Raw genomic sequence first — 21,451 nt, forward strand, 5'->3', positions numbered from 1 at the left:
AAGAAAAAAGCGAAGTACGTAGACTAAATGGATTAAAATTCATAGATAGGACATAGATGTCGGAACCATGTAGAGATCCCTACTTCACGTGTATCGAAATACCCGGGTACACGGGCAATTAATAGATCCGTGTTTTAATCCGTGTATTTTTAATACACGGGTACCCGGGTATCTAAATATACGGATATCCAGGTACGTACACGTACATCGAAATACACGGGTACGCACATTGACTTGAACAGTTATTTTAACTAATAAATAAAGTTTTACAAATTACACTAAAAAATTTATTCTGTTATATTTATTCGACTTATGTTTATTTTTTTTTTATTTATTTGTTTTATTGCTTATCAATTTTTTCAAAATTAATAAGGATCATTATTTTAGAATAAAATCTTTTGTTACATAAAAGTTTGTATATAAAAATAATTGGATACTGTACCCGAATAATTCGATGTATGCGTATCCGTATATTTCGATGCACGTGTACGTGTCTGGATATCCGTGTATTTTGATACCCGGGCACCCGTGTACTTCGATATCCGGGTGTCAGCGTATTTCAATACCCGGGTATCCGTGTATTAAAAATATCCGTGTTCGTAATCTCTTAGTACACGGTACACGTGTTCCGTGTACCCGTGTATTTTAATACCCGTTCGAAACCGTGATCTCTAGACCCAACCATGCGTTTTATCGCGATATCATTTTGTTTATTAAGAAAATATCCGATTTAGATCATAGATATTTTAATAAAACTTGTCTAAGGTAGAATATTTCTCAATTCTACCTTTTGTAGATTGCATAGCCATAGATTTATAAAACGAGAATATAGCTAAAGGATTATTCACGACGTAGGATGACGCAACGTTTTCAACGATAAACTCTCTGTATATATGGTTAAGCGGAACAAAAAATCGAGAAATAATTTTTATATAGATAAAAATGAAAGTTACTCGATGAAGTTACATAAACGTTTTATTCGTTATCTATCGTTAGAATCATATTGGATCCATGTCTGACCGAAACTGAAACTATTGTCGACGATCAGGCGCCTACGAGTACTTCACCGGATACGCAAATTAAAAAATTACCAGGTATCGCGTGAGAATCGATGGAAAAAATTGCACAGTCATTTTCAACGTGTACGATGACAATAAAAAAACAAAGAAACGAGGCCGAACGTGACGCCATCGGTTTCAAACCGTAAAATTATGCTCTACTATTACTCACACGATTCTTCTCTGACAAGAATCTGTGAAAGTCAGGGGTGTTCGTCTAGGCGCCAACAACCTACGCAAAAGCTTCGCCATCCCCTTCTTCGCTTACCCTTTTGAACTCCGCTGCTCTCCCTCTATTGGCGATGCTGAGAAAAAAAAGGACCAGTATCGATAAAAGCAATTTTCGGTTCTGTTATTTTCTATCGCTATCGTTTTCATAATTCCGACGAATTATGACAGTCTCCCAGTATTCATATCTTTGTGAGAATACAAAATCATCAAATTTCAGCAAGAAAACTCACCACCAAGAATCGCTCTAATATTCCTCCCATGTTTTCGTTTTGTTTATTTTTTCTCCATCCCCTCACGGTACTGTTCCCTGAAAAAATTCGTGTAAAATGTAGTTTTGTACTCGGGAAACGTACAACTGCAGATGGCAAAGTAACGGGCGTAGTTACAACGATTCGTCTACGGGTATCGAAAAGTTTATTCGGTTGAATCTGGCCGATCGAGGCAGTAAGCTCTGCTAAGCAGAGTAGTTTCATCCAGCGATGCATCGAAAAGTGCATTAATGCAACCCAGCTTGCCCGAAGCAGGATAAACCGTCTGTACACTGTAACGTTTTAGCGTACAATCAGCACACTTCCACTTTTCAGGGCTCGCAGTATTCCATTGCCGAATTTAATGGGAGTGAAAATATTATTTCTGTAGGAAAGAAGGAACGGAAAAGAATTTTTCGCTATTCCACAAGAGAGACATTTAGTTGATGTTCTTTAACGTCAGGAAGTTGTAGCCACGCAATTCTCAATTTTATGTTAAGAGTAGAATTTTAAGTGACTGAATAACAATATTTATTTTGTTTTGAAGCCTTCTTTAATTTCGCAAAGACGTCCAAGAAGGAAAATTCGGAGGTGTAAGGGTTTATTCTACTTATTTAGAAGATGATACACAAACGCTTCAGCTTCACGTTACTCTTCAGGATACTTGTAAAACGACATAACGAGTTCGCGGTGTAAATATCATAAGGGTATACGAGCCGATGCACCCTTCTGTCACTTGGTGCAACCGCACAGGGTGCTCTGCAACAGGTGTCCGAACCTTCAAGACGTAATTCTACATGCCAAAGTAAGACGAAAATCAAGGATCACGAAATTCCTTTGGAGACCTTGAGTCGGACTTAGTAAAGACACAAAAGTTAGGAACTTATACTATTTATATTACTTATACTACTAGCCACTAGGACGATACAAAGTTATATATACACGTATTCAAAGCACATTCGTTCCCATATCAAAGTGTACCACTGTTTTAAATCAATAGTTCATTAATCACCCTAATGCGTTGGACATGATCGGGCAGAAAGGTCCCATAACTAAGAAGCAAAGATAATCAGTTAGACTGATAAAAAATCGGAAGAAGGGCGCACGAGCGGAAGACGCCAGGATCTTCCGATGTATGATCGAAGGATCACTTCTCGTTCTTTGCTTGTTTCGAATTAGAAATCTATTTGCCAAGCAGAGAACGACGTCACGTTTCCGTCAAAGACAAGTCTCTCTATCCCGTGGTATTACTCCTAGATTAATTCGCGATTGCGTAAACGTTGTAGCCACGAAGAAATATCTAAACGCGAAATCGCGATTAATTAATGAAGCTTCAAAAGTTCCTGAACGAGTTTTAAATTTAACTCGTGGGTGGCAGGAGGTAGAGGATGATTCGGGCAGGAAAAGAGAGATTACGAGTCTTACGTAACTATTAACAGCCATCGCGAACGCAATAAACGTTAAGATTATTACTTCGCATAAATATCCTCAAGGGTTTGCAGCCTCCTGCAAGTGGAATCAAACATTCGTACAAGCTACAATTTCCTTCCAACCCTCGAGCAAGAGGACTTATTAAAATTTTCTCTTAATGGTCGTCCCTCGTGTCCTGGAAGAAAGCGATTTTTTGTTACGCTTTCTTCGAGTTTGTACTTTCGAAAGGAGCGACGTTAAAATAGTGAAACAAAGATTGAAAGATATAACGACGTTTAGAATGTATATATATAGCAATCATTCAGCTATTCCTTTGGGAGATTTTAGAGTACATCGCAAATTAACGACGACTAATGTTAGAGCTTTTTCTCGTTCACCTTGAACCGCTCGCTGTTCTTTCCGTTGCCGTAAAGTCTGAGGGTAGAGACGATGAGATCGCTACGTAACATTTCCTCTGCAGAGTAACACTTTCGAGTTCTAACAAGTACACGCAACGATCGTTAAAAACGTGGACTCGTTTGGCTCAATTTCAAAAAAGCTTGTTTATCTACAGCGAAACTTCCACCCTTTTTTTTTTCTTTTAGAAATAAATGAATTGGTTCGGAAGGTTCGAAAGCGGAGGGTAGTGGCACCGAGAGGAAAATCCGCGTTATCTTTCGCAACGCTCGTCGATATACTCGGTGAACGCGACGTAACGGTTGCGACGATAAATGCTGAATTACGCAGATCCTTCGACGCGAAGGCGCCGCGACGTCTGTCGTCCGCGCTTCTTCGAAGTCGCGTTCTCCCTCTCGTGGAGCACCAACGCGTTTTTCATATTTTTTTTCCCTCCCACCCCTCTGACTGGTCGTCACTTTTTCTCGCCGAATTAACGTTCAGAAAATTGCGAATTAATCGCCTGATGGTCGTTACTCCTTGCCGTTTTTCACGCACGATAGAAGAATGGAGTAAGAAAGGTCGTTACGATTTCATTGACCTCCAACGATACCGAGTGAAAATGAGCGAAATGAAGAGATCCGACCTACGGCAGTCTGCACGTCGTTGCGAAAGAAGATAAACGCCCACCAATGAAATTTCTCGGATCGAAATTGACGGGTACGCTCTTCTTATTATGGTTGTCCGAGAAACAATCCAACTTTTATTCGCGGATACATTAGAGTCTTCCAGAAAAGTCTCCCAATTTGGACAAAACAACTGGAACAGACACAAGGTGTTGGACCTGCTTAAAAAATTGCTAAGCCATTGAGGTTCGAGGTTGTTGCAAGTACAACACAGCTAGATGATTGAATTGGAGGGTTAAATTTAGTAACGAAGACGCATATACGTCTATGGAAGGAAATTCTGAACGACATTCGCCAGGGATGTTGTAAGTCACTTTCGTTTCCCTTGTTACAATGCGAGCTTTGGCCGAGCGCTTGCCATGCGTGAAAATTAAAAGAAAAACTAGAGACGAAAGCAAACGGTGACTTTCTTGCATTAAACAGATACCTGCCTGCCAAGTCTTGCCTGTCGTTTTTAATGAGACCAACGCGGGCGTTGTGGGTTAATTATTCCTGAAAAAAAGTCTCGCTCCTGTAATTCTTACGTTCGTTAACCATCGTCGCTGGAAGTTTCTCGAGTGCATCTTTCCCAGATGATATCGATTCCAGCTACTCGGACAATAACGCTTATCTAGCAAATCCTACTTAAGACGTGACGCTATTAGTCATTTGCACAGTCTTCTCGAACTAATTATGTACTAACAAATTATCGAGATCTGTTGAAACGATTAATAACGTCGCGTCTAAGGCAGTTCGACCAATAGATCCGGGGAAACCAGAGTTTCTTTTATAAATTTCAGGCCATTGTGCACGCTTAACCTTCCGATCGGACGCCAATTGATTAAATTAGATATTAACCAATCAAGTTGATTGATTGGACGTTTACGTTGTCACGATAAGTGAGAGAACCACGAACAATGGTCGCGAGGATGCAAGAAAGAGACACGAGAAGGGATGGAACGTCTTTCGCTCAAACGAATCTATAAAGATTTCGATACACCGACAGGCGATGCTGTTGTACGCGTGCACGGTATAAAAATCAATCGCAATCGTGTATCCAATGATTGCTAGAGTAACCTTTCCGGTCTCCCTCTCTTCTTTCGTAAACGTGGAATCGTATATTATCTTTGATATCATCTCAACATGTGTATCACGCATCATTTATATACGAATAATGGAAGATGCAGCTTCAATAGAATGGAGACCGCAATTTGTCGACGTTTTCACAGAAAATGAACGTCAACCTCGTGAGCACAGTTAGCGAGTTGCATCGTTTAAATAGTAACGATGAACATTTCTCTGACTGCCGTGACACGTATTGTGTCAAGAAAACTATCTCGTCGCGTTAAACTTTCCTCGTAAAACGTAACTTCCCCGCTCGATCACAGACCAGTGAAAATCTGCAGCAGTTTGCCGAAGCACTCGTCGTTCGTTGTACTTTTAATCCACTTAAAAACACAACGGAATTACATTAACTCCTCAACGGTGGAAGACTCGGTAGTCTGGTTCGCGCGAATCGGGGATTCTCGGCGAAGAAGTTCGCTTCGATTTTAGTAATTATTCCAACAACCATAACTCTGTTTTTGCCTTCTCCTCGCGAAGTAGATCACGACTTGTATAGAATTGCGTTAGAAGTAATCTCCTGTTTCTATGGATACCATCTTGAACTATTGGAAGTAAAGTGGAACACAAATTCCTCTCGTTACGTTTCGCATGGATTCTTCCTACACCATGTCCTAATTATGCATTCAGTCTGTCACAGCTAGAATGAACGATCCTCGAGAAACAGAGAATGACGTTAGTTTGTTTGAACAGAAAGTTGTACTAAAATCTTACGTTATTTTCAAACTATTTTAGTAACTTAAGCAACATATCCTATTCGTAATAATACAGATAGTTGCAACTTTAACATGGTTCAAACTGAGAGGTTGAATCAAGTAAATCTCGTGATAGAAACGCGCGAATCAAAACAGGTCGTTCTGGCTTACATCGTATTGGATTCTATTGCACGGGACGTTCGACGTTCCCGACGTAGCTCCATTCACGAAGCTTCATTCATGAATCTACGTAAGAACCATCTCCGACCCGAAAGCAGTTTTTCGTGGCAGAAACAGCCGAGTGGTTTCGTCGACGTGGTTTTTCTGTGATATCATCCCTCTGGGTGGAGACTAGGTCCGATGACGTAATGAGACAGAGGGTGTAGAAATACATATGGGGCGGCCGCAACAACGTGGAGGAGGAACACGTCGGTGCCAATGGTGGTGGATACAGCGGGGGGCCCCTTGGTGGTACGGAAGAAGCTCGTGGAAGAGGGGTGAGTGGTTGCAGTATAAATGTGGCCCGCGCAAGCTCCACCAATCACTCGCCCTCTGACCTCCAAACTCTAAGCTCCCGTGGTACCAAACACCCCCTCCTTGTCTGTGCCATTTGGAGAGAAAACCAGAGCGTTTCAACAACCGAAATTCGTGCCTCGTGCCTCGTGATTGCCGTCTCGTGGTTAGAACCCGAGCATCATCGCCGAGGAACCAACGACACTTTCACCCTCGACAGCTTCAGGAAAACTCCAGACCGTCGAACCCAGGCCATCTGCTTACCGGCTTTTGATAACTCTTCTCAAACATGACGACGGTGAGTTGTGTATGTAAATTTCCTCCTCGCCTCTGTGCACGTTCTTTTCATCCCCGTACGTGCACCACTCGCGGGAACCGTTGTTAATCCTTTAACGCTGTTGTCACATCAGGCAATTGAAAAGAAGATACGCGTGGAATTTAAAATCTAGTTTAACCCTTTTGACTACGATTTACTGTAGGATCGTGCGTGCCATAGTCAGGTATAACAAGTACATGGAAAGTTATCATAGAGTGAGTTATCATAGAAAAATAAAAGATCCCCATAAAAAACTACAAGAATTTACTGTAGGACCGTGCGTGCCATAGTCAGGTATAAAATTCATTACGCGCTTTCGTACGACGTGTCTGACTCGTACTGTTCATGTTCTACTGAAATTCTATACCGCGAGTCTCACGTTCTTATAGGCTGAAGAGTTAATACTAGAGTATTAGGAATTGATTGGAAATACAAGTCGAGGGTTTGATTGGTAAAACTAGGTAGAATTTATTTGTAACGCGTCTTTCTTGTATAAGATTCATGCAGCCGAAGGTGGAAAGAATCGATGAGGCGAATGGATAGTGCTCGAGTGTAACATGTTACGAAATACGGTCGTTTAAGGATATTGGACGCGGTTTTCTGGACCGTCGCGACGCGTGTGTTAAGAATAGAGTATTGAATAATGAAAGTTAGTTCACGATAATTCCCAGAGGAGGCCTGTGAAATTTAGTCTGTTTTTCTATGTATACCACGAGCCAAATTCTAAGCTATACAGCGACGCGCCTAATTTGGTTTAAAGTAGTGTTTAAGGACGAGAGAGAAGGGAAACAGAGGTGTGACGTGCCAAGGGGAAGTATGGCTAATTCAAACATTTCGCCCGTCTTTTATCCATAAAAGCATACCGTTGACATCTATGCGACGTTAGCAAATTTTACAAATTCCCCATACGTCACTATAGCTGTTAGATTATTTTTTACTATTAATTAAGTACACCGTGGAATAGTTTACTTTGGAATACTTGGAATGCACTCTGCATTACAGTAAAAATGAACACGATTTACTTTAGCGAGTTCGAACAAAGGTTACCAACTACGATAAAGTAGGCAATTAGAGATTGTTTTATGCGCAACTCATCATATTCGATAGCGGGATATTTACCTTCGCGTTTACGTCGCGGAAAGGCAATCATCCTCGCCATTGTTGGGAAAGCGGTCGTTCTCTCGAGACGATCATAAAATTCGTAGATCCATCTCCACTTATTCGTTACCGGAAAATTTCGTACCACTATTTCGCAGAGACGGAATAGACGCGCTTGTTTAAAATGAAAAATGGACGAGAAATGGTCAAACGTATTTCAACCTTGAAATAAAAAGTAAAGTGTATAGAATCCATATCATAGAATCGGTTGAACATCGAAGCTGTATCCTACGCAAGAGAAGTTGTATACGCCAAGACGACGTTAACTGTAATTTTTAAAGAGAAAAGAGGAATTACACTGAACTAGAGTAGAGATCACAAGCGATAAAAGAAATGACCAACGACCAATTGCGCGTGTTCGCGACTAGGGGAACGAAAAGAACAATTTGTTCCGCATTATCGATGTTCGAGGCCGCAGCCAAACGAATGCTTGGCGAATTATTCGTGCAAAGTGGATCGGGACGTTAAGACATCGAAATTCGCCGCTGCAACAGTTTGTCGTAGTAGTTTCAGCGCTCTTTCAGTAAATCGCTCGACAATCTTAAATTGAACGCAATAGTAGCCCAAAAACTCAAGGAGAAATGGACTTGTAGAAAGAATAAATAATATATTTCGCATAAAAGCTGTCAATCTCATGCACGACACGGGACTACGATTCATCCTCGTGCGTGAAAATATACTCTGTATAAATGTCAGGACGATAACGATTGTCATGCATCAACAATCGATCACGATCTTCCATAAATCTGACACGGTAGAGAATTATTGCTGGGTCCAAAGGAGGAAATTCGTTCGATCACTTCGTCCTCTCGTTGTACTTTTACTTTCTTGGCTGCTATTGGACATAACCGAAAGAAAGTATTACTGTTGATCCAAATTCAACGCTTTTTTATTTTATTTGAAGCAATTTCACAAAGAGTTAGCAAAGTATGGAGAGTCATATTTTAGTTTGTAACGTAGATTCTCCAGCGTGAAAGCAATAAATGAACTCTCAGTTCCCTTGGCTCATAATCTTCAAATTTAACATTGAAAGTTTCCGAATAAAAACATTTGAGACATCCTAGATTATAAACTAACGCCAGGGATGGTCAACTTGAACGAAACAAATCGGAACGAGGCGGAAACGCGATCGTCATCTCGAGGATCGAGGTCTAGTCGCCAGAGAACGCATTAAATTTCTAGCTGGAGCATCCAACGAAATGTTCACCGCTTTACATTAAATTGTTGAACCGTGGCGCCAGGGATTATTACATGCGAGTTATTGCTGCGTTAGAGATTCATCAATGCCATCGTAACCTTCCACGACCGTAATTAGTAATTACGGACCTTCCCTCTGATTTTCAAGCTTCCACAGGAAACGTTCGAAGAACACGTCAAATCACAAACACAATCACAGGCGGATAGATCACTCGAAACGCGAATTTCAAGAAGCATTCCACGGAGAGAAACTTTTGCTGCGTTATGTTCAAGTTCCACGACCGGAAATGCCTTCGATTACATGGCGAAAAGCGAGTGCGACGACGAGAAACGACATCGTGACTGAATTCGAGTACGAAAAGCCACAACGAAACGCGGAATGGGTAAGAAAAAGAAAAAAGAACGAAGAACTTTTTCTATGCCACGAGACAGAGAGACGCCAGGACGTCCCACATCCCAGACAGGAGTTAAATCCTGCGTTACTAGCTTCTCCCATCCTCCAGTTTACGCTTTCGTTCTCCGCCCTACCTTTGGAAGCTCTCTAGGTAACTATTTACGCTACTATCGTGTTTCTATTTGATTTCGTCAACGAGGAAATTTGTTCGACGAGATCAGTGAATCGGGATCCAACGGGAGGCAGGATAAAAGGATTTTGTCAGCCCTTGAACGATTAGTTCCCTCGTATATTGTACAGGGGAGCTTCCATTATTCGGACAAACACGAAGATTCGGCTGATCAAATAAGAGGATGTTTTTAGATAATACGACGCCCACTTTTACGTGTTTAGGGAAAAATCACGTGCAATCTGTCACGAATGATTGATCTATAGATGCTCTGGAAAAGCATATACTTAAGATACTTAAGTACAGAGATATACTTGAAGACATCAAGACATCATTCATATTAGAATTCACAACAATTTTATGCTTCATTAAGTCGTAATGATACGAGCACGAACAGTTCTATATCATCGTACAAAAAACAGTGATTAACAAGAGTAACCACCATCGAAATGTGCTCTTGCGAAGCGTGAGAGGCAAAGGGTCGCAGGAAAGAATAATTAAAAAAACTGATTTACTAAAAAATTTACGGATGTTTACCGTTTGCAAACGAACACCGTTTTATTTACGATAGAATTACGAGAGCGTTGCTTGCCACTTGGAAAATACGAGTGGATCGTTTTGCCGCGCAAATAGCGGATCCAGCAACGTTTCGAATTGCTCGAACTGCAGCTAAATTCTTTCGATGTTTACAGTGTATAAACACGAGTGGAAAATGATTAATAGTAATGGGAGTTCGTCGCAGTCCATTCAGACACCTGTACGAATTTAACTTTTATCAGATTCGAATCTAATAGATCCGCACAGTTGATGAAGCGGTATACGTTGAAGTCTTGCGAACTCGAGCTGACGATCGACGGAAATTATTCCCTCGTGAGGTTTACGGTAGACGTAACATTAGCGTGACGCAAAGCAAAAAATCCGTTGACGATTCGCTGGAATTTTAACTTCAGTCGAAAACGGAGGAAAAGAGTGCGAGACACGTGGGTGTCGAGCGTTCGTGGAAGGGACCGTCCACTCCATGAATCGCGAATTATACGTGGGTTTTCAGTCTTTCTCTGCTAAAAATCGTGTAAAAATAACCAGGTACAAAAGCTACAGGGAAATCCGATTCGCAGAGATGCAAAAAAAAAAAAATAGAAAAAACCAGAGACCAACGTACAATCGGAGAACAAAGTAAAAAGCACTGGGTTAGGTCTTTAGGAAAAAATGATCATTTTTAATATCAGACCGTATGAAATATTAGCGAAATACTTTGACGTAAAGGCGCCGTTCGGCGTGTGGAAATTTGCATAAAACGTACGTTGTATTTTACGGGGAGGGTGGTGGCTCGCGGAGGGAAATTTTATATTTGATATTCGAGCCTCTCGTTTCGAAGCCGATAAGCAAGTTTCTCTAGCCCGAAGCTTTCCACGAAGGCTGAGAATGTTAACGCGAATACCTTGGGGTAGAAGAACCCTTCGACGACGCCGTGTCTCGAATACCATTGTCAAATGAATCGCGGAAAAATTTACGTATTATTCCGATAACGTTCGATTAATCGTTATCAAGGTGTACCTCGTATACAAAAAACCAACGAGACGTTCCACGAAAAGACAGTAATTGATACCGCGAATAAAGGAAAAGGGCGAGCACCTCGCCATCGCTGAGACGCGCTCCAAGACGAGGCCGTTCGATAATTAATTTTCTATTACGGATTGCTACACCAGCGTTGGTGCGCGATTAGCTTAATCGATGACCAGACTACGCGTACTTTGCATCAAATTATCAGGTGTAGAAATTAATCCTCTGCCTCTATATTCAGATATTTATAACTCCATTTTAAACAGATACGTTTATTCGTAATTTAGTGCATTATAGTACGAACATTCTAAATCCTCAATCTAAATATTTCTACTTAAACTAAAGTTATAAACTAAAGTTAACGATTGAACATGAAGCCACATAATTAATTTCCACGGCTAATAAATACTCCCGGAGTTTCCAAATCCCTAAAAGGTTTATTTAGATAAACCTCGAAGGTTTTGTGATCGATTTAGAATGGAATTGCTCATAGCAAGTCCTCGCTTTTCTCGTTGAGACAAAATTCTTGTGGCACGAGACAATTTTTAATGAAGAAATACAAGTGCGCAGCTCGTGGTTAATAACACGGTAACGGGCGTGTAGAACGGCAAAAATATCGCGACAGATCCGTGCATAAACTCGTTTTCAAAGTCTCTCGCAATCTTTTTCAATTAAAATCCAGCGGACGTTACCTTACATTTCGCGGCGATGTGTGAATCCGATACGTGAAAACGTGTATCGCACCGTTGAAAAAAAAAAAAAAAAAGAACGTATAACAATTCCATCGCAAAATGAACAGAATCGCGAAAGAGTCGCGGTGGAAAACGAAGTATTATATTACTGATATGACATTTTTCGCCTTCCAGCGTTTGGCGTGGAAGCGTCATAAAGACCAAAGTTGGTCGATAATTTCCAACCATTTTAAATATGCTTTCAGACTAGTTTCACGCGTACATGATTTTTTTTTAAACAATTTTGTATGAAAGATTTAATTGTATATACATCTATATAAAATTAACTTTGTAAACTCGATTTTTATACCAGTAGATCTTCGATGAAGACGCCTCAAAGCTAAGAAGTAGTTAATGAAGTTTCTCTATTGACGTCATAGAATGATCGACTTTAAAAATACACATCATGTATCTACCACGTACATCTGAAAAAGTTGGGTGAAAAAGTATCACGCGCAGAACCGTGGCTGGAACATACAACAATTTTCCGTTATCGATATTGTTGCCTTGTATCACGAATTCACCAGCAGACGAGAAACGCCCAAACATCAATTGTTGCGGGCGCGCAGGAACCTTTTTCGGTCGGCCGTCTATCGTCATATCCATTTGCATAATTTCTGCAATTAGGAGAGTCGCTAATTAACGAAAATTAACCGTGTGCAATGTTATCGTGCGGTCCCATCACCACCTACTACCTATTGAGTGGTTCCTTTGACAAATTGCTATATTAATGCACGAGTGTCGTAGAACAACGGATACAAGAGCACGCCGAGGATCAACGGTCCTGTCGATAAAAAGCGATCCGAGTTTCGTGTTACGTGACCGTTAAACAAAAACAGTCGTTCTTCGTCGACTTACCGAAGCTCGTTAAGGGCCATTTACCTTTCCGTCGTAACGATTGTCGAGTGTATGTGTTTGATACAGAAAGAAATAATTCAAAGTACAGAGAAACGGAAGGGTGGAAAGAAGGCGAGTACAGAAAAAGGGGTTTGACGATTAAAAGTGAAGAAATGAATAGCTAAGAAAAGTCATGATTTAAGAATGTTCGAATGTAAAGCATCAAATTTATTTTCATCTCGATAGCGCGTTATCTCCGTCCCTTCTGATTATAGTATGCAAAATCGTCGATGAAAGCACCCCGGAAGAAGCTTTGAGAGTTATCTCGCGTGCCACGTTATCAGCTGTGTTTTGATACTCGATGGGTTCATCGTTCAATCGATACCGATCAAATTGGCGAATTGTCTTCTACCTAAACACCGTGGAACATTACTGAAATCTAAATCGAATCGCTCCGACACCTGATGCATACTTCACGAACGCCTTTAGATATTTGCACGTTAAAAGAATTCGTTCGTGTTGCTGATACTTCGATCTCAATGATATGTCCTACTCGTTACACGTGGGTGGTGTGTTTCGAGATTCGCTAAACGTTTCCGCGTCGCTCCAAATACTTCAGGTAATATCCTCCTGGGAAATACCCGGAGCCAATTGGAAATTGATTAAGTAACTCGGATTGGAAACACAGCAAACTACTTGGAACCACTTAATCGCGATGGTTCACGTAGTATCTGGACAATAAGAATTAATCGAATATCTCGATATTTTCTTGATAGGCTGCGTTATTATGTGTAGAAATTAATGTTGTATCGTTATATTGAATCGTTTGTAATTGAATTTTAAGTAGAGACATTTACTCGTCATTTTACTACTTCTACATTTAATTTTGCAACTATATGAACTCTCTTGGAATGTATGGCTGAGGGAAGATTCAAAGTTGTATGGTTTTTCTTTATAATTAAATAGAAAGTTTACTTTAGAAAGCCACAGAATAAATTTCTACACCGGTTATTTAAAAAAAATATTGTTTCATTCGATAAATGATTCCTTTAAGATCTAACAACAAGTGATATCGAATTAACCTGATAAGGATTTACAAACGAAATACGAGGTGTGCGCAACGTGATCGTCGGGATCGATTTGCTTTTATTTTTTATCTTGTTTCGAACGAGATAATTAATGAACACGAAAATATAATCAATATAAACTGTTTTCCATAATTGTAGTTTCTAACATCTGCGATACTACCCACGTGTTCGAGAGGTATCCTGTGTATATGTAGGTACAGAAATGTATGATGTAAGGACGATATCACACAATGCACTAACAAGGAACATCCGCGAACTTTACCACCCCAAAGTGGCAGTAATCCAAGTTTAAGGGCTGAAACTATTCTCCAAAGTTTCAGCCTCTAATGCTATCGTAAAAACGATTGGAGATGTAAGAAGATACTTAAACAAATTCTTAATTTATGTAGTAATTTTTAAGATAGCATGTTTGAAATTTTGAAGGGTAGTTTCCTCTCTTAAACTTAATATAAACAATAAAGGACATGTACAAAATATATTTCATGAAATAATATAATCACGTTAAAATTGAATTTTCTATAAGTCTATCGTACAGTCTATACCGTATACATTTTTTATTTTTGTAGACGTCATAAATGCATCACATCTATTCGTGACGTAGCATCGCAGTCGTAAATATCCCACAATCTATAGTTGGAAAGTTTATCCTCGAATGTTGTGTTTTGTATAGAATTTACGCGAAACTTTCGAAGGCGTCGGAAAACGGACATGCAACGATAACTTCGACTACCTACTTCATCGGGAGGATGCAGAACTTCTTCGAACTCGTTATCCTCAGCGAATTCGTGTCCGTCATAAACACACGGTAGCCTAAATCTTGAAACCTGCCCACGCGCCACTCCCCGTCCGCGGTATTTTCCATCGGACAAGACTGTTAAGCGTTGCACCCTAGCGAATAACAAGACCACGGTGTCAACAAGAACAATTTGCCGCAAATTGGACCCAGCGACCACGATCCAGTTCCTCTTTCGCCTTTGTCGCGCTGAAAATAAATGGAGATCTGATATCGATTTTGAATGAGAACGTCCTACCCTCGCTCAACGAACTCAACTCGAAGATCGCGAAATTCAGCGCCTTTGGTCTTCGTTATAGCAAATTTACGAGATGCCCTGTCGATTTTTGAAATCGTTTGTGGCTTCGATCTTCGTAATGCAAAAGTCGAGAAAAGAAAAACTTTGACGTGAAAGTTCTTGCTGTAAATGTCTTCAGCCTTTTACAGACCTTAACAACTTAACGCTTACTTATAATTAAATAACTAATCTAAATAAAAAAAAAATATATACATGTCGAATTGAGTAACCTCCTCCTTTTCGAAGTCGGATAAATAAATAAAAATGATGGAAAATTATGTTCACAGGTTGTGGCGTTCATTCAACGATGCATGATTGTTGTCGCAATTTTTCTTTGCTATTTTTACGTTCAGGGTGAAAACGTGGACTGCGAGTTAGTATATTTTTTCATAGTTTATCCTGTAAGAAATTATTTAAATTCGTCCGCAAGCATACTAATCGTGCGATTTGTCAATTTCTCTAGGTTGTATCCATTCCATCAGACTTGCAGAGGTACGATGTCCAGGAAACGTGCAACATTTCCGATCTTGTATAGATCGGGTTGCGATGGAAGTAAAGGTGGTTTAAACTGCCTCAGAGAATACGAGGACAAGGCTCGCATTGCCTATGTTCCATTGTCGAAATCGAAACTGTTGATTGCTCTGCTCGATAACGTAAGTCGTTTTACATCGTAGTCATGATTTAGTAAATGAATATATAGACAAAAATTATACTGTAAACTACTATTCTGTCGTAGGATCTGCCAAAGGACGTAACATATACGGCGCGTCATAGACAAAGGAACAACGTAATGGACGAACGGAGGCCTCTCATGGAGAACTTTTTGTCAGAATTGGAATCTTCGGACATCAACTATTAAATGGACTGATCAAGAAAAAAATATTTGCTCGACTCGCGCGAACATTTTTCATTAATCGAATTTTCAAAAATGCGTGTTTTGTCCTATTTCTATACTGTTTACACCGTATAAAATTCTCTCTGTTTCTTCCCAGCTCTTCCAAGTCTTTCCAACTAACTTTACCGCTCACACCCCTTTCTTCTCATCTATCCTTGTCCTTTACACGTTCCTGGACTGAGATATAATTGAAACCATTGTATTCACGTTATTAACAATACACTATATGCTACAGCATCAGAGAATACATTTGAAATTCGCAACAATTCCTTAGACTGTCCTATTTAAAAGAAAGTACGAAATTAACACGTGTCGATAAAATCGAGATTTACTACATATGTTATACAATCGCCGTGCAGACATATATCACAAACTAAGCTCTTGTACATACATAAACGATTTAAAAACGGTTATTAGAGGAATATCTTTGTTATGTTCAAAAAAGGAAATACAGTCAATAAACAAATTTATTTCTAGAAAATTTCGTGCGTTCTTTATACATTTAAATAAGTGTATATGTATACATAAGACGTGGCTACGTGAAACTACTAAAATGAATCGTGACATTTTGAATTTGACATGTTCTATAATAAATTATCGTACTCGTGTATTTGGCTGTACAGACTTGCTGTTCGAATGTAATTAAACCCTTTTCTGGAACGACAAATGTACACAATAACATTTAGTATTCGCTTAAATATTAATAACAATCACGGTTCAGAATAAGTTTTCATTTGAAGATATTAATCGTGAGAAACTTTTCTATACTTTGATATCTATTGATTGAAACAACTAAAAATTAATCGGCTGCGAAACAGTAATAAGATCTTTAGATGTAAGAATAAATATTACATTATGAGATTATAAGAAAAAGAAATTGTCCTTTGTATAACTACGATATGCTTTACATGTGCATTCACCAGGTTCAAAAGCTTCTCTTGTTCAATGTTTTTTTTTTTGTCAAAAATATTTCGAAAGAAAGTCTAATCACCCTGCTTGTTACATAACATGTGATAACATGGATGATTTATGAACAGAACAGTTTCTACCGAACATGCGTAGAAGTCAAATGCACAGATCGTTGATATAATCTGCTTATTTCTTTCGATTAAATTATAGTTCAGAATTGAAAGGATTTTCAGACGTACATTCAGGAAATCGTAGTTTTTGTGTGAATTCAAAAACATGAGTGTCATGGCAAAAACAATTACAAGTTGGAAACTTAATCTTGTTCAACCATTGATTTTAAGGTTATGTAACAAAAGGAACCGGATACCATGCATTAATATTATGTCGAAAAGAACATTATTTATATTACAAAGATTTTCAAAACAATATAAACATTTCTTTTTATATCAAAAACAAATGCAAGCTTTCATGAGCGATATAAAACCAGTTAAACTTCCATGCATTAAGTCGTTACCTGAGCATGTACAAATGCATAGAATATTGGAAAATTCTATTCATTACTCAAATACTATTATGCAACCCATTAAAACCAAAATAAGTATTACCTCTGATAAAATGGAAACGATACGTAATACGGATTGGTCATCGGAATCTCCAGAAAGTTGTTACCATGCCTTAAAGAAATTAGCACATTGTTATTTAAATGGATTTCAATTTGATAATGAAACATACGATAAGATTCTGGAAGCCTGCAGAATGAAACTTCATGACTTAAATGATAGTCAAATACAGAATATAATGCAATATTTGATTGTATTAAATAACGTGCTTAAACCTTTAAGTAGTTATTCAAATTTTATATTTGCAATAAGTAAACAATGTTTGAAACGATTCTTTAGCTCAGATATTAGGGAAATGTTATTCATGATCAGTGGATTTTATCTCATTGAAGCATATACATCTGCCTACATGTGGCGTGCACTCAGAAAATTAGGTTCTAAGTGTTATAGACTTACAGCAAAAAACTTGGTTCAATTTTTACTGTATTTAAGCGTATCCAATGTTTCTGATATAAATATGTTTGACATTGAATGTTACTTAGATGAATGTATAAATGACCTTACTGGGAATGAAATAGGCATAGCTGCAAGAGGCTTTTTTATGAATGAAACAAAAATTCATCTTGTATCATTAATGAAAAAGATAATAACAGTAGCTGGAAATAAAATTCAAATTATGGATAATGTCTGCGTGGGAGCAGTTATGAAACTAATACGGTCAGAAAACAACATATAGTAAATAATTATTTGTCAGATCAATACTTTTAAAATACATATTATGTTCGTAGGTATAGCGATTGTTCTGAATCTAGAATAGCAGTTCGTGATATGCTGATATTATTGCGTCCTGAAATAAAGAGATTACCATTAATATCTTTAACACATATTTCACATGTAGCTGGAGGTTTACGTGTGTATGATAAAATTTTGTTAGATGATATTGCTAAGAGGTAGGTTACATAAAAGAATGTTAATACTCATATTTGTATGCAAGAAAATTAATGTTTAAATTTAATTTAGAGTGGAAAATGAATTTGAATCTGCAAGATTAAAAGATATTGAAAGAATTATTTATGCTCTGTGTACAGTCACTCCTGGTACACAGTACCAAGATACATGTTATAAGATTGTGGATAAATTATTATTAAGTTATAAAACTGTTAGAGCAAACGAAATTAGTTAGTAAGTATTTCTTTGTTATATCAAAATAATATTCTAATAGTATATATAATAATAATCTATAATAATATATACCATATATTCAGTTTTCCAACATCATTACTACGTATTTTACAATTTTTATCATATAAAAATATATATCCAGAACAATTATTTGCTGAGGTAATGGATCCTAAATTTGTACAAACAATACATAGGAACAATATAAAATATTTGAGTGATGAATTATTGAGATTGCATTGTTCTATAATAATTGAAAGGCCTAATTATACAGGTCCGTTTCTGAGTCATGAGGTATATTCGTGTTTAATAAAGGTATGATGTGATATGGAAAATTAATCATCTATATTTAGTGTTCAGTAATTAAATATTATGAAATAAAAAAAATCATTATTATTGTTCCAGAAACATTGTCACAGAATTGATGTGGCTAACAGACATAATACTGTAAAAGTACATAATGAACTTATGTACTTGCTCAAGGTATTTTTACAAAAACACACAAATTATTAATTTGATAAATGATAAAGCAAATACAAATTTTAATGCATTAAATTCATTTTAACAGGACAAACTGGGATTAAATACATATATTGATTTTGTTTTACCTCACTTTTCGTTTAATTATGTTGTTCTTGGTTTTGATGAACATAACAATTCTGTTGATGTTGAACCTATTTTATCAACAATGAAACGTGGTACAATTAAACGTGTAGATACTGATGATTTAAAGAAACTACAATGGAAAATATTAATCCCATTAACTAAAAGAAATAAAGTAATTGGTTACGATGGTTATACTAGTCATGTATACACAATCTTCAGGCAACTAAAGGCTATTGGATATACACCACGTCTAGTAATTTCTCAAATTGTTTTTCGTAATAAATAATACATTGATATAGAAATTGTATACATACATTAACTTTATTGGTATTTTTACAGGTTAACTGTTTCGAGTGGGAAGAATTTACAACAGATGATGCAAGGTGTAAATATTTACACCAATTAATTTTCGACAAAAATGATTCTGATCATATGGAAAAACAGAGTTTGCTAGGATAGAATCATCGATAACATGTACATTTTTTAAATTTATATTCATTCATCTCAATTTTCTTCATGTAAACTTTGATAGGTAAGTTAATAGGTACATACTATTGAATACTGAACGTATTTATTATACTTTGTTGTATTGTTTACAACAATGTGAAGATATATGTTTATATAATAAGTATGAATTTATGTACATATATGTAAGTATAATTATTAAGTAAACATTTTTACATTTCATATAATACACATTAATAAATATGATTTCCTTTATCAATATGTATCAAAATAAGTATGCATAAATTTCTTAGAGTATTCATAAGTCACAAATAATGTTGCTGTTGCTGGTATTGTTCTGATTAATGTTGGTTTTAAACCATTGTACAAAGAACCAACACCTTCATTCCTGATGATGTCTTTCATAACTACTAGTGCTGGTGCTTTTATATTTTTTACCTTCAAACATAATTAAAATTTAAATATAAGACTGTTTGATTTGGCGATCCTAACTTAAATTTTATTTGTTGCAATTTACATAGATGTATGATTATATTCACACTTATATGTAAGCGTACATCTAGTACACTTGTGCAAATAGAATTTAAACACAATGAAAATATATGTATGTGTACTTGCATGCATGTACGTATTGTGAATATTTTAATAGACAACAGAACTAACCTGTATTCTACTTTTAATTACGTCCGCTGGAAATATTACGAGCCATAAAACAGTACCACCCACAGCACCAGCTATCATTGTTTTTTGCCATCCAATATCGTTTCTACTTTGATTTGGTTTCGCCAAAAGTTCTCTCGTGATTTCATAACCTCCAAAAAAAAAGAAATATCCAGGCATTTCCCGTGCTATGGTCGATGACAAACCACTAAACATGCCTCTTATTCCTTGTTCTTTAATAATTTGTTTTGTCAGTGTCCATGGCCCAATTTGTTTCTAAGAAATAACCTCTTCAATTGCTATGTATACTTTTTTTGCATTATTTTTATTTTTTATTCTAATTACCCTAACTGCAGTCAATGGCATTGCCATCTCACTTTGAACTTCTCTCATTGCTTGTAATTTGCATTTTATAAGCTCCGTTGGGCACAATGTTAATGAAGAAAAAAAGGCAGCAAAAAATCCAGCCCAAGCATTCTGAAGGGAAGTTAAATCCTCAACCTTTTTGACACCTACATAATAATATTCTCTTTCGAATAAAAGACTTAAGTTTAGACTAAAATCTTAAAACAGATATACTACCTAACAAGTTAGATATAACTTTTTGACATCCTCCGTATGCTGCAAAGAGTACTGAATTTTCAGCAACATTAGCAACCAAGGCAGGGACAGTTCCTGCATACAAACCACGTGTTACTCCATCCATTTTAAATGTTTGCATAAAACAATTTACCATTCCCTTGTACATGGAAGGAAATGTTTGCATTTTTACCTTAACAGTATCTAATGGTTGTCCAACATACACAAGTGCTGTTCCACCTTAAAACAAATATAGAAAATAGAATTACAAACAAAAAATTAAACATAAAAATTCAAAGGCAATGTGTTATTTATTTCTTGCAATCTTTTTACTATATAATCTCTTCTAAAATTATTTTAAATTACCAAGTGATCCAGCAACAAAATCAATTAAACCTGCCCTTAGATTGTTTAAACGCTGATTTTCTGTGTATTCGAATGTCATTGTTATGTTTTTAAATTAATAAACGATTCTTAATTCCTCAACGAAGTAATAGGTTAGCATGTGATTCTACTTCAAGTGTTTGCTATCAACTGGTTCTTGGTTGATAAGAAAAAAGAAGACAATTCATTTATTCATTATAAATCACTAATACTCTGTCCATACTAATTCTATGTACTTCGGTTTTGTCAGGTTTTGTAAGCATTTATTTACACATGAATGGTAGTGGGAGTAACTGCACATTTGGATATACATATTTCGTACACATGCGCAAGCGCATACATGTGTGCATGTAATT

At 37.3% G+C, this 21,451-nt stretch overlaps 3 protein-coding genes across 3 annotated transcripts; 2 read left to right on the top strand and 1 right to left on the bottom strand.

Moving 5' to 3' along the window:
• Positions 1–6,244: 6,244 nt before the first annotated feature.
• Positions 6,245–16,329, top strand: LOC128888173 (uncharacterized). The gene is made up of 4 exons (XM_054144826.1): positions 6,245–6,636; positions 15,146–15,231; positions 15,322–15,511; positions 15,595–16,329. The coding sequence occupies exons 1-4, from the start codon at positions 6,628–6,630 to the stop codon at positions 15,715–15,717; spliced, it is 408 nt and encodes a 135-aa protein (XP_054000801.1). The 5' UTR covers positions 6,245–6,627; the 3' UTR covers positions 15,718–16,329.
• Positions 16,330–16,461: 132 nt separating this feature from the next.
• Positions 16,462–19,489, top strand: LOC128888171 (uncharacterized). The gene is made up of 7 exons (XM_054144824.1): positions 16,462–17,939; positions 18,011–18,172; positions 18,243–18,404; positions 18,488–18,716; positions 18,807–18,884; positions 18,970–19,260; positions 19,347–19,489. The coding sequence occupies exons 1-7, from the start codon at positions 16,939–16,941 to the stop codon at positions 19,464–19,466; spliced, it is 2,043 nt and encodes a 680-aa protein (XP_054000799.1). The 5' UTR covers positions 16,462–16,938; the 3' UTR covers positions 19,467–19,489.
• A 224-nt stretch (positions 19,490–19,713) lies between these two features.
• Positions 19,714–21,367, bottom strand: LOC128888172 (mitochondrial ornithine transporter 1). Its single transcript, XM_054144825.1, has 5 exons — positions 21,078–21,367; positions 20,715–20,951; positions 20,478–20,644; positions 20,136–20,408; positions 19,714–19,910 (listed from the first exon to the last, which is right to left on the bottom strand). Exons 1-5 carry the CDS (start codon positions 21,154–21,156, stop codon positions 19,728–19,730), a joined length of 939 nt encoding a protein of 312 aa, XP_054000800.1. The 5' UTR covers positions 21,157–21,367; the 3' UTR covers positions 19,714–19,727.
• Positions 21,368–21,451: the final 84 nt, after the last annotated feature.

The sequence above is a fragment of the Hylaeus anthracinus genome, unplaced genomic scaffold, assembly GCF_026225885.1.
Source record: "Hylaeus anthracinus isolate JK02 unplaced genomic scaffold, UHH_iyHylAnth1.0_haploid 11989, whole genome shotgun sequence".
Taxonomy (NCBI): Eukaryota; Metazoa; Arthropoda; class Insecta; order Hymenoptera; family Colletidae; genus Hylaeus; species Hylaeus anthracinus.

What these genes read in the sequence shown, in the direction of transcription:
- LOC128888173 (XM_054144826.1), top strand. An exon ending in GGTGAAAACGTGGACTGCGA is followed by an intron (nt 15,232 to 15,321) that starts GTTAGTATATTT and finishes CAATTTCTCTAG; the next exon opens with GTTGTATCCATTCCATCAGA. An exon ending in TGATTGCTCTGCTCGATAAC is followed by an intron (nt 15,512 to 15,594) that starts GTAAGTCGTTTT and finishes ATTCTGTCGTAG; the next exon opens with GATCTGCCAAAGGACGTAAC.
- LOC128888171 (XM_054144824.1), top strand. Translation starts at nt 16,939, where the DNA reads ATGAGTGTCATGGCAAAAACAATTACAAGTTGGAAACTTAATCTTGTT. An exon ending in TTAGATGATATTGCTAAGAG is followed by an intron (nt 18,173 to 18,242) that starts GTAGGTTACATA and finishes AATTTAATTTAG; the next exon opens with AGTGGAAAATGAATTTGAAT. An exon ending in TATATTCGTGTTTAATAAAG is followed by an intron (nt 18,717 to 18,806) that starts GTATGATGTGAT and finishes TTATTGTTCCAG; the next exon opens with AAACATTGTCACAGAATTGA.
- LOC128888172 (XM_054144825.1), bottom strand. Translation starts at nt 21,156, where the DNA reads ATGACATTCGAATACACAGAAAATCAGCGTTTAAACAATCTAAGGGCA. An exon ending in AGTTATATCTAACTTGTTAG is followed by an intron (nt 20,645 to 20,714) that starts GTAGTATATCTG and finishes ATTATTATGTAG; the next exon opens with GTGTCAAAAAGGTTGAGGAT. An exon ending in TGCCATTGACTGCAGTTAGG is followed by an intron (nt 20,409 to 20,477) that starts GTAATTAGAATA and finishes GTTATTTCTTAG; the next exon opens with AAACAAATTGGGCCATGGAC.